The sequence below is a fragment of the Spodoptera frugiperda genome, chromosome 13, assembly GCF_023101765.2.
Source record: "Spodoptera frugiperda isolate SF20-4 chromosome 13, AGI-APGP_CSIRO_Sfru_2.0, whole genome shotgun sequence".
NCBI lineage: Eukaryota > Metazoa > Arthropoda > Insecta > Lepidoptera > Noctuidae > Spodoptera > Spodoptera frugiperda.
Genome location: NC_064224.1, coordinates 8,460,135 through 8,476,509, shown reverse-complemented (window position 1 = coordinate 8,476,509; position 16,375 = coordinate 8,460,135). Strand labels below are relative to the sequence as shown.

The 16,375-nt window shown below is 37.0% G+C and overlaps 1 protein-coding gene across 1 annotated transcript in view; it reads left to right on the top strand.

Annotated features, from left to right (window-relative positions):
* Positions 1 to 14,308, top strand: part of LOC118270420 (homeobox protein HMX3-B) — a 30,042-nt gene extending 15,734 nt beyond the window's left edge. The window contains exons 3-4 of the mRNA XM_035586003.2: positions 7,484 to 7,590; positions 11,573 to 14,308. Coding sequence (XP_035441896.1) covers positions 7,484 to 7,590; positions 11,573 to 12,219 — 754 coding nt within the window. The 3' untranslated portion in view covers positions 12,220 to 14,308. The remainder of the gene's footprint in view (positions 1 to 7,483; positions 7,591 to 11,572) is intronic.
* The last annotated feature ends 2,067 nt before the right edge of the window (positions 14,309 to 16,375 follow it).

Genomic DNA, 16,375 nt, shown 5'->3' with positions numbered 1-16,375 from the left:
CATCTAAATATTTAACTTAAAACCCCATACCAAAACGCAATTTCTCGAATTCCAACCGACGAAACACCACAGAATAAAATCCAATTCAATTAAAGTTTTCAAATCACGTCATTGCATTGCCCAATCACAGTCTTGAAGCATACTTATAATATTCTTTACTCGCCACCCTAGTTGGCAAAATTAATAGCTTTGAGAGCAGACATGTTGAATGGCTCCCTATGTCTATCCGGCCACTTCGCTCGCGTTAAATGTAAATAATTTAATGCGTTACTGCGTGGTCCAAGGGGGAAGAGGTAGCGGAAGCGATCTAGGATATTAACAAAAATTTATTCATTTAGCAAAATGATGAGTCTATAATGCGTGCGGGACTAGTTGATCACTTGCTTATGCACTTTTCCCAGTGCTTGCAACGTATATGAGATTAGACAAAGATGGTTTATGTTATATAATACAAAAGTGTGTATAAAATAAAAAAAGATTGCTGTATGTGACTTTTATCGCCGGGTACTTGTAATCTTTAAACGTCTTCCAAATCAATTATTATGTTTTTCAGCTTACTCACGTAATTATTAGACGAGGAACTCGACTAGTTTCAAGCCATGATAGAGGCTCATATTAATGAGCAGCATTCTACGACATACGACACTGCGACTGTCACTTTGCTAGTGACATACTACAAAATAGTTAATTGTCTCACAAAAGTTATAATATAAACATAGTCTTCCAAATCGCTTCATATCACAACTTGGACCACACAATATTCTTACTCTATATACAATCTTAAGGTTAGGGGAGCTATGCTTACCTACTTATTGGTTTACCCGATTATATACATAAGGGGCTCTGATTTTTACAAAGGAATGTGAATTACATAGCTCAGGCAAGGGGATCGGCAGAGCTTTCAACTTATTTCGGTTTTATTAAAGAGTTGCTGTTTGATATGATTTTTGAAATCATATTTGTGTTTTGTTTCCTTTGTAGGGATATTGGTGATTATATTAGCTTGTGTACGAATGTGGGAGTATTTAGGGTGTGTAGAATTACAATGACTAAGTATTTTGATTTCAAATATAGCGTACCTACTATTGCTTATAATGGCAGTTTAGAGAGAATAGTGTAATGTAGAGACGCCTGCTTCTTATGCATGAGAGCTTCTGAGAGATTCTTATGCTTATCCTACCAACGGCAAGTACCAATGTGACATTTTCCGAGTTATATGTACTTTCTAAGATTATTTAGACACCACTGTCAAACGGTGAAGGAAAACATCGTGAGGAAACCTGGGCGTATAATTTCTAATTATAAGTTTGAAATCGCCAACCCGCATTGAGCAAGCGTGGTGATTAATGCTCAAACTTTCTTCCTGTGAGAGAGGCTGATGATAATGATGACGACAGGGGAATGAGTGCATTCTAAAAAATACTACAAATTGTACGATATATTACTTGATTGACGTAAAATTGCTTACATACACGGTTCTATGGACAATGTAGACAAAAACTTATAATATTTAACCCCGTCTTTATTTATGCAAAATTAAAAAGGTCTTTACTTGTAATTTCATTACAAACCAATTAATACATTTGATAATACAGGTTCTATTATCTAAAACTAAGCTCTAATTATGTAATATTAAGGTTTAAATTATGATTGCAAATCAGTAATATTCCGTAGTCGGCATGTAAGCGTGATTGAAGCGTTAGTAATGGGCTTACTATTAGTGTAGTAATAATTATTGTGCTTAAGCTATACTACATGTGCATTAGGAGGCATGTTTCATGTAATATGCTGGAAATATTATTTAGAATTGTTTGAAGACGGGTGAATATTTCGCAACATTATATATATTATATTTCGTGCGAGATAGCGGCCAAAGGTCGGCCAATTTAACATTAAAAAAATCCTTAGAAGAAGAGTGACCGAATCCAAAAACTGCAAGGTGTGGGAAATGAGTCAGAGAGTCTCAGAAAATTATAGTACTAAATACATTTTAGTATATCTGTTCCGTATTCCATGACATACGATTGATTTTTACTAGATTAATTTATGGGTTAGTTCTTTAGTTGTAGATTATATTTTATAATGCCAGTTTATGATAAAATCGAATGATACAGAAATTTTGAGTTAAGTCTCTTTCAATCATTCTAATTTGCGATTTTTCAATCACTTTTAGTATTTAATTACAGTCCAAATATCAAGTATTTTGATATTAGTTTGATTCCTCATTAGTTGGGCAACCTACAACTTTACTGCTCTTCTGTTTTCAATTTATGTACTTAGAGCTATGCACACAGAATTAATGCTTGCAATTTATTAATTGTATCTGCCAATCGTTAGATAATATGAGTGATTTCTATACTGTATAGCTATAACTCAAAATCGAATATATTTCAAGTTGGTTTCTTACGTTTTTAACTAAATATCATGTAATTGGTCTTATGACAGTCAGTGTATTACTAAAGAATTCACCCTTTACAGAAACTATATCTCCCCAATATCCCAGACGTATCAAGTTACGAAGCTAATTTCAGTTTCTCGGAACACGACTGCAAGTAGAATAAAGGCATTGTCCGCGCAGCGCTCTGAGTGGCCTCGCTTACACTGCACACTATCGTTCTCAAGCTGAAATTGAAAAGACACAATGCTTAAAAGCATACCCCATCTAACAAAGCCCCGTCTCGCGAACGGACAACAGATACAAGTAAACACTTTAAACCATAAAAAGATAGCGCAAACGCTATTATTATTAACAAGAGAAAAGTGTCGGTGGACGTGCGACACCAAAAAGAATAAGTGTTCGCAGCGCATCGATTTTTATACCCCCAGTGGGAGGCGGGGTTAGTGAGTGGGCCAATCACGGCGCGGTGTGCCGACCAATCAGATGGCGGCGTGGTGCTACGTTTCAGCGCTTCGTTTTATCGTGTAATGGAATTTGCGCGGAGTACGCGTCCCGGATTACTGTGGAGCCTGTGATGCGGGGCGACGGGAATTTTTTACATTCCTTTTCTTATTGATTTCTGTCGGTTTATTTACGAGCTTATTGGGTTTGTTTCAGCATTGTTTTAGGCTTAAGATGTTGGGGATTTGACACGGTTTCTTTAAATAGCCTAGGAAGATTTAGCTGCCTTCAATTTAGGTTTTGAACATCGAAATGTGTCTTAACGAATATCACAGTCGTACCATCACCTCTTAATCCAATTATCTCATCTAAAAACAAATCTATGTATATCTACAAAAGACTATAATTACAATCCACTGAATATATTACATTAGATCGACCCCATTTCAGGCCACAAGTGATAACTGAAAATATCAACAACAGTCACTATTTAAACCAAGCGGTGTGCGAGCATTTTTCCATTTCCCCATTATCGTACACTCGGCACTTGCAACAATAAAATATTGTCGATAAAAACACTCGCAATCGTTATTGTTATTTCGAATATCGATAAAAAATAAACTTGCCTCCAAATAGGAAGATATGGGATCGATTTTAGTGTTGGGAGTTTGTGGTTATGGAAATGTGTGATTTATCGAAAACACACACTGTGTCGTTGGTAGGTTGGTTGTATACAGGTTGTCCCTGAAATCGACGTCCAACGGGCACCAGATGATCGGTAAGGTTTCAAATGTTATTAGAAAAAAATCCTACAGTTTTTAAATTACAGTGACTTATGTGTTATCCACGAAAAAGTACACCCTGTGCCAGTCTTTTGACTCTTGTTGCTACAAATCTTTATTTTTTCGTCTGCAGTCTTCCTTACATTATCCTGAATAGTGCTCCAGTAATACGGAATCATAAATTCTTAGCCAACTGCTTTAGATTGGAAAACATTGTTAGTTTTAGAGGAACCAAATACTCTGAATAAAATTTTCACCTTACTTTAAGTGACTGTACTGAATAAATTATGTATGGCGCTAATAGTGGCAAATTTCACCAAAGTTGGCGCATTTAATAAGGATTCTAAAATGGTATAGCACTTTGCACATTATTTCTTAAATTTGACACAAAAAAAGATTTTTCAACGAAACTCGGTTTCGATGAATTTATTTGAACTTACTAATATTTCTTCTAGTGTACTCAAATCATACGTTATAACCTCGTATGCACTAGACAACACTTTGCACGCGATTTGTTATCATCATGTTGATAATCAGCGAGGATCTCTTGTCAAACAATATTGTCTATCTACTCATGATTTCGCTTGCAGCTTTCGTTAGCAATATTAATAGACTTACTAGAGGAACTGATGTTGTGTATCATGTTTCACTAAATAATATTCAATGATTGCAATATGATGTTCATAGTGCATCAAACACATTATCAAATGTGTAGTAAAATCAAAAGGAACGGACGCGGCAGATTCATGTACACAGCATATCGACGCGGTAGTGGTATGGTGTACATGAGCCCTTATGCACAATTAAACGTCATATCCCCATCAAAAAAAAAAAAAAAAGAAATGGGTGAATCCTCCGATTAAGTTACGTGTTCATGCCTTGTGATCAAATGCGGGATGAAGCATCAAATATTCTTTAGTTTGTCGAGAAAGAGTTATTTGCACCGTTGCAAGGAATTGCAGGTAAAGCAAAAAACAATTTAAAAAATAAATAATCACCACGGCGCAAAAAAGCCAGTGCTCAGCTAAAATGCCGAAGCCCGGGTACGATGGCTCGAGATGCACAACACCAGTTCTTCTAGCGAAAATATTGCCGACGAATGCTGCACGCGAAATCACGGGTAAACAGACAATGTTGTTTGACAAGAGATCCTCGCTGATTTTCAACATGATGATAACAAATAGCGTGCAAAGTGTTGTCTAGTGCATACGAGGTTATAACGTATGATTTGAGTACACTAGAAGAATTTTTAGTAAGTTCAAATAAATTCATCGAAACGGAGTTTCGTTGAAAAATCTTTTTTTGTGTCGAATTTAAGAAATAATGTGCAAAGTGCTATACCATTTTAGAATCCTTATTAAATGCGCCAACTTTGGTGAAATTTGCCACTATTAGCGCCATACATAATTTATTCAGTACAGTCACTTAAAGTAAGGTGAAAATTTTATTCAGAGTATTTGGTTCCTCTAAAACTAACAATGTTTTCCAATCTAAAGCAGTTGGCTAAGAATTTATGATTCCGTATTACTGGAGCACTATTCAGGATAATGTAAGGAAGACTGCAGACGAAAAAATAAAGATTTGTAGCAACAAGAGTCAAAAGACTGGCACAGGGTGTACTTTTTCGTGGATAACACATAAGTCACTGTAATGTAAAAACTGTAGGACTTAGAATTTTTTTTATATCTTTCTGATAACATTTGGAACCTTGCCGATCATCTGGTGCCTGTTGGACGTCGACTTCAGGGACACCCTGTATAATCGGTCAGGTTCAATTTCAAGGTTAATCAAACATATTTGAGATTCTTACATTTTTCAAAAATTCTCACTGTAGCAACATGAGTATCTGGAGTATAGCCTCGTATATGGTAATAGGCTCACTCTCTATTACATAAGACTGATATTATATAACAATTTGGTAAATAAATTGAACTAAATTGCAATTAGTGGCGTAGGCGTTTGCTACGGGTTACGCGCCTACGTCTTCGTAGCGCGTAGCGGTTTTCGTAGACGCGTAGCAAAGGATTGGTTGATTTGCTACGGTGATTAGTGACGCATTTTGTTTGTATATTTATCAATTTAATGATTAACGTTTTTAATAAATATCATAGTAGCTTGAGTATACAGCATAAGTCACTATAATATTATGTATATACGAGTACTTACTAAATGATAGTTTATGAAATTTAAGATAAATAGCCGCTCTTTTATTTTTTTTTGTACATAATATTATTTTGCTAATGCATCGGCCGAACTGGAAGCTATTGGGGAAGGCCTAAGTTCCGTTGTGTTTCTCTTGAGACTTATGAGTATTATAGTAAGTCTTCTTCAACTACCAAACTAATATTTTTTAATTATTATACGTTTAAAAATGTATCGACAACAATCGTCCCATCCCTACAGCGGCTGTACCGTCCCCAGAGCGTAGTGCTGCAATCCTCTTTGGCAACAATCGATATTTATACTCGGAACGCGATCGCTCGGTAAGCGAGAAAGCTTGTTCCTAACAATGGGAACTACTCTAAAATCTAACATTTTCCCGCCGAGTGATTTATAGCCTCTCTTTCTTTATATTGCCTGATTTTCTCCTTTCTCTCTCTAGTTTGTTTTATGTCTGTATTTTTTTATTTAGCCTTTTTATAAATAAGTGTGTGCGATAGTGTAGTGAAGGGTTGATTGGACTATTAAAGTGTGATTGGGGGCTTAGAATTATTTTTATTTTGTTTATATATGAGAAGTATGGTTTTGTGAACGTGTACACAAGTCTGGTTATCGATGTGGTATTGGGATAGTTTTCTGTGAGGGATAAAATCATCCAATGATTTCTCCTGCCTTGAGTGAGGCGAAAGGGAGTGACAGACTTTTACTGACAAAAAACCACCCGTTCCTTCTTGGGCTTTGAGCCGGAGCCCCGGTAACCTCTTACGTTGTCCGCCGCTCCGGGTCGGCATCAGCCCTACTGGGTCTCATCTGTGGTGGTCTGGCTCTTTGAGGCGCGCGTGAAACGCGACGCGCCGTACGCACGGGTCTGGTTCTGGTCCGGCGGCGAGCTACCCATGCTCGTCGTCCGCAAACCTGCACTTACAGTGGCCGGAGATCAAACACACTACACCCTAGATCACCTTATTTACTAATTTCCTCTTTTTTTTTTAAGTACACTAACCGTGATATTATTATTCTTGTCATAATACACCCTAATACCTCAGGTGTCAAGGCTTAAACACATTTTGTCTGTAACCAGATACTTTCTGTCACTCATACCGTGTCACGCTACGGCCACTTAAATCTAATTAAACAGTCATAATCTTTACTAAAACGCCTAAATATTCCTTGTTCAGTGTTTTGTCTTGTATAGGTATTCAATGGATTGTGTTTAATTAGTTTATTGTATTTAGTTATTTGGTAATTAGGTTTGGTTTTGTATGTAATGTACACAACGTGAATGTTTCACTTATTTCGATCATAAATGGGACGTTGCGTATTAAGCATCTGGCTACCAATACAAAACTGTTGAAGACAAATCCTCCGCTAACGTCGGTAACCGGGACCGTCATGACGTTTAATGTGTTAATTCTTTATCAATACTGGTACTTACCGAAGACCCAATTACCCAATCTTACTTATCTCCGATTCCCCAACAACGGCAACACACTTGTAACGTCACTGGTGTTTCGGGTGTCCATGGGCGGCGGCGATTGCTTTCCATCAGGTGATCCGTCTGCTCGTTTACCGACTTATATCATACCGACTACCGGAACAACTGGAGTAGTCTTTTAGTTGATTCTTTCGACCACCTCTATTGTTTTTTTTTTTTAGTTTTTCGTGTATTTTAAATGTTTATTTTCTTTTTGTATTGTTACAGATTGGGTTTGATATCACAGTGGAGTGCTCTAGCGGGAAGGTACGGGGGTTTGGTGCCGGCTCCCTGGTATTGGCAGAGACCACAAGACAGAACCACTCCTCCCAGAGGTTAGTAACATAAACATAACATAAAACATTGTGTCTTAAAGGTACAGATAAAATGAGTTTAACTGTATGTGGCGTTCTTCGTTACATAGAATTTTGAATTTGAATCATCTTTGAGCTTATTAAAGATAAGTATAGGTATGGCAAGGTGTGAAAAATCTATTTAGTCCGTCAGTTAGGTAATGCAAAAATATTAGACACGTATTTTTTATTTTGTCCTATAAAATTAATCAAAGTTTAGGAGTGGGAGCAAATACGTCATTTCTACTTATAAAATGTACCTAGAAGTGATGCCAAGCGATATTTCAAATCGATATATCTACTAAAAATATTTGTTTCCGTAAGAAAATAAAAAATACTTACGAGTGTAATATTTTAAAATAATCTACAAGTCTGACCTTAAATCAAAAATTAGTCATCCATATTAAGAAAGAGTACAACAAAAATATGCATTAAGTCCAATAATAATCACAATAACAAATAATAACATCTAACAATAAGTAACTCGATACGAACAATGAACAAATTTGCCCGCGTTATTTCTAAACAACACGGCCATTACCGCGTATTACTCGCACAGATAATAAATGATGTCAGCGAGCTACCGTAACAGATTAGCACTAGTGGGGCGTCCGGACCTAATCGATTCTATGCGATGTATCGAGTTTCCGACGTGATTTCGGTGTCAGGTGAACGGGATTAGTGATGCGTTTTGACAAACTGTTAGTCGAGTAACTGGTTGGATTTTGTGTTATTTGAAAATTGTGTTGTTCGAAAATTGAATTTGGATTTTGAAATTGAGTTTCTATTGTTTGTGTGTTTTCGATGAGGGTTTTGTTATTGTTTATGTGTGTGTGTGTATGTGTACTTATAGGCAATTTTATAACAATGTGTGTTGGCACATTGGTTTATAAATTACTTATTTGGAATTTTCGTTCTATCTGTTGATTTTAAATAAAAGAATACATATCTAGTATATGTACGTAAGAATAAGCGTAGCTTGAAATTGTATCTACAGATACTTCAATACTGCATTCGAAAATCATCATCACATTTTTGAAAATAATAATCACTCCAGAGGATTTTTCTAGTCTTCAGATCCCGTCTACTCTACATAAAACATAACACACGCATAACATAACTGTCATTAAAACTAACGCAAAACTAACAGAAACGTAGCAAGGCTAGGCGCACGTTACCTCTAAACAAGCAATCGTCATAACATGCTCTCCAACCCCACTCGACGCGGCTTTAATTTTCCAAAACCCATCTCAGTGACGAAACAAAGGCGCCACCATTTCACGCGGTCCAAACCGACCGAACAATGCTTTACTGCCATCACAGCACAATTACCGGCGAAACAACAAACCTATATCCATCTCTCTCACTCCCATACCATTCCCTATACGAATCAGTTCGCGCCAAATGTGGTGTTGTCGCTCTGTCAGAGTGATGTCGCGCGCGGTCGTTTTAATTTTCGAATGCGGTTTATACGGAACGCTGTTTTGTTTGATTGCTCGGTTTTTGAGCGCAGTTTTTTTTTTAATTTTTATGATTATTGACGATGGAATGACTGACATAGGGACACACAGGTGTAGGGTGAACTTCAAAGAGGTTTTAAATGAACATCGCGTTGTTGATTGCGAAAAATATCTGAGTGTAATTTGTTTGACAGTTTTTGTTGGTTCATTATATTTTTTATGTCAACCGACAAAAGATAAGGGCGGTGTTAATTATATAGGTTAAAGCTTGATAGACATCTTGAATTTTTACAGTTACATTCCTTGACATAATTATACCTAAGTATTGAATAATAATATCCCAGCAACTTGGAAACTAGTAAACTGCTTAACTCGTAAGCGGTTGTGTAAACAGCAAGCGAGCACTAACACAGGATTACTGGCAGGGCTTCTAAAATCAATGCAAATCACACATTACAGCACCAACTAGGAATACCTCTGATTTCCACATAAAGTTGTGAAGTCACAGGTCAAGTTATACTGGTTATAAAATCGTTGTACGACCAATTAACAAGAGCTTGCGAATCAAGGACCTTGTATGCAACGCTGGGATTTGCATTATACTGGTTTTATCGTTGTTTCAAAGCCCCATTGTAAAGTGACAGTTAAAAAGTGACTCTATTGATAGAAAGAAATAAAGTTGAAATTAGAATAAAGCATAATGTTCTTTGATTTCTAATTTATAATAGCGATGTTCCATTTTCGAATTTTGAATTTCATTTAAGAGTAGGTGTTACGCCGGCCTTTAAATCATAGGGATGATGTCGGGGTATGAAAATTAAAAATCTATTTAGTCCATCAGTTAGGTAATGAAAAAATATTAGACACGTATTTTTTTGTTTTGTCATATAAGATAACAATACTTAGGTAAAACGAATCAAAGTTTAGGAGAGAAAATACGTCATTTCTACGCATAAAATAATAATTAGTGATCTACCCCGTACTTAAAAGAGACGACATGTCACTGTCTCGCTTTAGGCGAGGCGAGAGGGAGTGTCAGACTCTTACTCCTGCTTTTCAAGCCGGAGCCCCGGTAAACCCGCTAGGTAGTTCGTAGCTCCGGGCCCATTTGTACCGTAGCGTAAGACCACCACAGATGGGGCCCAGTAGGGCAGATGAATGATCCGGAGCTGCGAATGAATGATCGTAGGAACGGGGTGATTTTTAGTTAGTAAGAGTCTGACACTCCCTCCCGCCTCGCCCAAAGCGGGAGAAGACATTGGATGATTTTCTCACATCAAAAAAAAAAAGCGTAGCTCTTCCACGTGCAAAGTTAGGATCCGAGGATTTCCTTGTAAATATTTTTTGTCTAATGAATAGCTTCAGCACTAATGGGTCATTAAAGCCAATTAGGCAGTTGCCTACAGTTTCGGTTCTACTGTTAACTATTTAGTTAACTGCTACAAACTGGTTTGAGCTTAGTCGGTCCACTGCTCTGATCGCGTTACGGGTTACGATATAATTTGAATTTTAGGCTTACCTATGTATTATGTATGTATGTTTGGGTTGTGTGGAGATATTAAAGGCTTTTTTTGGTCTTACTTTTTTCGGAGATCCTAGGAACCGATTAAGGAACTATACTTTAGATAGAGATATATTAAAGAAGGGCCAAATTAAAAGTACCCTTAACCGTAGTAATTGACGGTCCGTTGTCTCTGCCTACTAGCATGGAAGACAGGCGTGAAGTTATGTATGTAGATTGGCTAGCGGCGTTCTTTGATAAACTGGAACCTTTTAATATCATTAGAACTTTAAACGACATATTTACCATGTTGAATGACCAATAGTAACCTTGTCACTTTAAAAACTTACATGTTATGGAACCTTTTAAATTGCAATCTTTAATTTGTCTGCAAGCAAAAATCAAGGAGACTATGGCACTAACACTTCTCATGTGAAGTAGGCTGTCTATAGGTCTATCTGTCACAGAATGTTGATGTTTTGAATCGAAAAGAAATTAGTAATAAAAAATACCAGTCTCGGTAATCCACCGCTTATCTACAGAAGCTTCTATTAACGTATTAACCTAATTCTAAAAAAAATCACTTCATCCACAAACGAATACATTTATTGCCTAGCCCACGCTCTGTAAAGTCAATAGAGCTTAAAACAAATCACAGAGGATTAGCGAGTAAGGTTTCCGTGCGGCCGGAATCGACTAGCCGGGGTATAAATAGAGGGACATATCCAATTACTATTAGTCGATTTACTTTTAATACAAATCGAACAACGCCTTTGATTGGGCAATTTGACGGCGTTTTTTTCGAAATTGGAACGCGGTTTGTTGTTTGTTGGGATTTGAAAATCGATGTGGTTTTGTTTTTTTTTTATTGAGATGTTGAGAATTACAAAAATATTGACGATCAAACTCTGGAATCATTGGTTTTTATTTAACTTAACAAATGTCCACAATAATTATTCTAGAGTTTAGTTTCCACATACTAATGGTCTTTTCGTTGTTACAGAAGACTCCACCACCAACGAGGAAGGTTCAGCGGGAGGATCCCCTCGAATTAGGAGTCCAGCTCGAGCTCCCACTCCTCCCTCCCCGTCCCGTTCCTCCCCCCGCTCCCCGCGCCTCCATCCAGCCCTCTACCCTCAACAACCAGACGTCCAAGACTCGGATCCAGACGTAGACGAAAGCGACGACTTCGATAAAGACGAGAAACGGGACCCCAACGCCAACCTTGGCAAACGAAAGAAGAAGACCAGAACGGTCTTCTCAAGATCCCAGGTCTTTCAACTAGAACAGACATTTGATATGAAACGATACCTTAGCAGTTCGGAGCGCGCTGGTCTGGCCGCTTCCTTGCATTTAACAGAGACCCAGGTGAAGATCTGGTTCCAGAATAGAAGGAATAAGTGGAAGAGGCAGTTGGCTGCGGAACTTGAGGCTGCTAACATGGCCCATGCGGCACAGAGACTGGTTCGCGTCCCCATCCTGTACCACGAGTCGCGGCCCACGTCGATGCCTCACACGCCGATGCCGTTACACCCTCAGTTCAACGATGGCGTCGGAGGGGTCTACTTTCCCTCCCAAGCTCCTCAGCAGCTGCAGCCCCTCCCCGCGTCTCCTGTGACGTCCAGGGCTCCGCTGTCCAGCCTCGTGTAGTGTTCGCTTGAGCCCGCACGCTCGGAAGACGGACATTACTGAATGTGATCGTGCGGGACTAGTCATGTTCAGAGTGTTATTGCCAAATCGTTCAAATGTAACTTTATATGTGTAGGTTCGTGTTGGGGCGTGTTTTCATGGGTTTGGGTAAGATAAACATAATTGTGGTGATCGTGGTTTGTGGCTTAAAGACGTCTGTGAAGTGGCGATTGTGTTCTAGGAGTACGGTAATGATAATGACTGTAAAAATACAAAGCTTGTCTTTAAATAATTAAGTAAAAAGCAAAAAGTACGTGGCTCTAAAGTACTTTGCAGTGAAACGTCATTTTGACAGATGTGACAATGACAGTGACATTGACAGCTAGTAATGCAGGCAAAGGAAACGTGTTATAAATCCTATTGTTTAAGGTTTGGAAAAAGTGTCTGTGGTCGCACGTTGATAGTCTAGTCAGGTAACTTGTTGAATTAAAGCTAGTGGACACGGTAGAGGGTTTTATTACCGAGTCTCCATTGTTTTGGGCCCTAATCTTATCCGAACACGCCCCGACCATTTTATTTACGTGCTAGATAAATTGCAACGACGTAGTACTACGGTATATGCGCTGTTAGATACAACAAAAGAGGTTTTATTGTTTTTCTTCAAGACACCTTTTTCTTAAATTTTGAATGCACAGCACATCAAATCTACTAATCTTGTTTAGTGGATTTTGAACTTTTATTATAATGTTCTAAAGTTGAAAATCAATTAAATGATTGTAACAGTTTTGGGTAGCTTGATGTGCTGTCTTGTCTCTTACTTGACTGTACTTTTACAAGATTTGTAAGAAAAATAATTAAAAACAATACGCCAACGTCGTTGTTAATGAATATGAATAGTGAAATGATTCGAGATACGGTCGGTTTCATAGTTTCTTGGTAACCAAATCAGTCTATCAATATTTTTTGATAGATTGTCAACTCTATTTCAAGTCGGATTAAGTTGAAAATCCAATAAACCATGTGGTAGCTTAGGTAATGTGCGTACCTCAGAACTATCTGTCAGTTAAAGTTATCAGGGAGCTGTGAAACCGACAATTAATTATTACGTACAAAGTTCTATGTAATTCCATGTTGTATATTGTTGTAAATAAGAACGTTTTAATAATAATTATCCTCCATTGTATTTATTTATTTTGGCGCGTAAGTCTGTAAATAATAGCTATCGAAAGAACTGAGTATTCGTTTTTTAAATGTAAGCGTTCGTTATATGAAGTTTCCTTTTTTAAAAATTAACGTAATTTTAAGGTAAGCGTCTATAGGCCCGTGTCGTACACATTCCGTATGACGTCATCAGTACGCATCGCATGTAGGCGTTGCTGATGATGCGGTCCGTACGATGCGGATCAGTGGACGCAGTTGTATGAGTTTCTATACAAGACAAACTAAAATCCGTTGCGTGCGATGCGTCCGATGCGGGCCTGTGGACGCTTACCTTTATAGTCTCTAGTCGCTGGTTTGTATTCCATTCTAAGTTCAAAAAATGACAGTTGACGTTTTCGAATGCTATAGTTTTTTTTAATTCTTGATTATTGTCAATGAAATAATTTTCATAAAGTGTACTATTTTTTAGTAGAGCTGTATTTGTGTAGATAGCTTAAACTTCGCTAGCTAATCCTTTGGAATTTCTCGATTATTCTTGCGAATTGGCATATCGAATAAAAAAGAACGCATTATGCGACTAGCGTAGAAAAAAGACAAAAATTAAACGAAAATGCTCAGAATATTGTAAATAAATTAAAAATAGGATTATAATAAAAACACTGTGTTATTGTTTTTTTTAAGATTTTTTAAACCCTCAGTAACTTTAAATATTTATACAGAGATATCGATTGAAAGAGAATCGATTATGAATTGTTTTTTTTTAAATAAACTGTGTTGCTATGTTGCTTCAAGGTAATTCTGTAATGTTGCTAGCCTAAATAAATAAATAATTAAAACGATGCTTAATTCTAAAATATTAATGTTATTTACTGATAGTAGTTGAATGATCTTCGTAATTGTAATATTATTATGCTGAGGTAAGGTGAGGAAATAAAATCAGTATGCAATATTTGTGTTTCTTTTTATTTTCCTTAATTTAGAACAAATAGCGTACCTTTACTAGATACAACCACAGTTTACACACGTACATTAACGGAGAGAAGCTTTGTAAGTAGTAAGTGGGCTGCGCGACATCGCTGCGTCTACGCACGCTGCTCATGATGTAAGACGTAACTTAGGATACTTTTATTTGTAACAAAATTCGTAATCCACCCTAGTCTAGACCTAAAAATAAAATTGGGGCGTCTGTTTACAAATTAATATAAATTTAATTTCAGGTGTAGTTTTTCACGGTATTAATTAAACTTTGCTAGCGTGCGAGAGGGGGAGGGTGACATCGCTCACTGCACGCCGCTCACATCTTCTCCACTGCGCGTCGTCCGCGCACAGCTCAATCGCGACATACAAATATTACACATCTCCGCACAGCGATCTCCACTGAAGCTGAGCGGAGAGGAGACGTTAACTCAATTCTATTGGTTGTTTAAAAAACATCTCCTCTCCGCTCGTCTCGTCTCCGCTTTGGTGGAGTCCCGGCCTAATCTAGAATAAAATATGGAATTGGAGCGTCAGGTTACAAATTAATATAAATTTAATTTCAGGTGTAGTTTTTCACGGTATATTTTAACTAATTAACAAAAAAATGTTACAAGGTTTAGTCCTAGGACAACTGTTTATTTATTACATAAAACAATCTTATAATAATTATTATTTATTTTATTCCACAAGTACAGATACAGACGACAGATTGAAATCGTACACAACAATCTAAATTATAAAAAGTGAGTAAACCTAAATCCAATTACAACTGTCCATGACCTACTTTATAATGTACTAAATTATCAACATAATTGGCACTCATAACTGCTTCTGAAACAAAAAACAAAAAACATAAGTCCTTAAATAACATCGTAAATCCTCAAAAAACAGTCAAAACATAAAACTCATCCCCAATTTACAAAAAAAAAAAAAAGAAAGAAAACCGACAAAAATAATTAAATTACATGCAGATCAGTGTCACGTCGCGTGCCGTGTTATCTGGCAATCTGAATGCCAGAATGCCAGAATGTCAGAATGTCAGAATGTTAGAGTGGGGTAACTAAATGTTGCCACGCGCCGCTAACACGCCGCCTACCACATCCGGCTATTTCCGGAGCGGGAGGTGTGGGAGCTTCGCGTCCGGTCAGGAAGTGTTGCCTGTTTTACATGGGTAATATTTTTTTTTGAGGTTGGCAACATTATGCTTGGCTGGAAAAGTGTAGATTGGTTTTGTGGTGTTACTAGTTAGAGAATGATTAGAGAATTTTTAAATTAGAGCAGTATTAGAAAAACTGGTTGAAGAAAAATAACCTATGTAGGAACTTAAACGCATTACACTTTGCCTTTTATTGGAGATGTCTATATCCTGTAGTGGATTAAAAGGAGCTGAAGATAATAAACTATTGTACCCAAACTCGTACTGAACGAGTTTGCTTTACGTTTAGCGAAAACAAAACGCATAAACCAACCAATCAGAGCGCCGAACGCTCTCTCGTCAAACGTAAAACAAACTCGTACTAAGGCCCTAGAGTAAAGTTTTCGTCCAATGTCAAAAAACTCGTGGTTATATGGTCGTAAGTATACAGTAAGTACATATTTCTAACTGACAATTTTAATTACAGATGTTCTTTTAATACATAGGTGACTTGTTAGGAATGAGGTTTCGGTTGAAATTCAACATAATATCATTTGCACTTTTAAAAGATTCTGAATTTAATATAGATACAAAAACCTTTGAACTCAAGTAAAGTTAATTTACAAATAACTCAAAATCTTCCCTCAAAATGGCCACAAAACTACCAAATTTAAATTAAACCAATCGCATAATAATTAATCAACTACAATAAAACCGGACTGCAATTAAACAGCCAATTACTTACACCGTTAAATTACAAAATAAACTTATTTATTCATTTACCAAACAAATTGTTAAAACAAAAACTGAATTATATTAAGTAATTTCCACTTTTGTTAATATGGCGTATCAATCATCGGTTTTAATTAATATGATCGCCATTAACTGACCATTCACGGATAT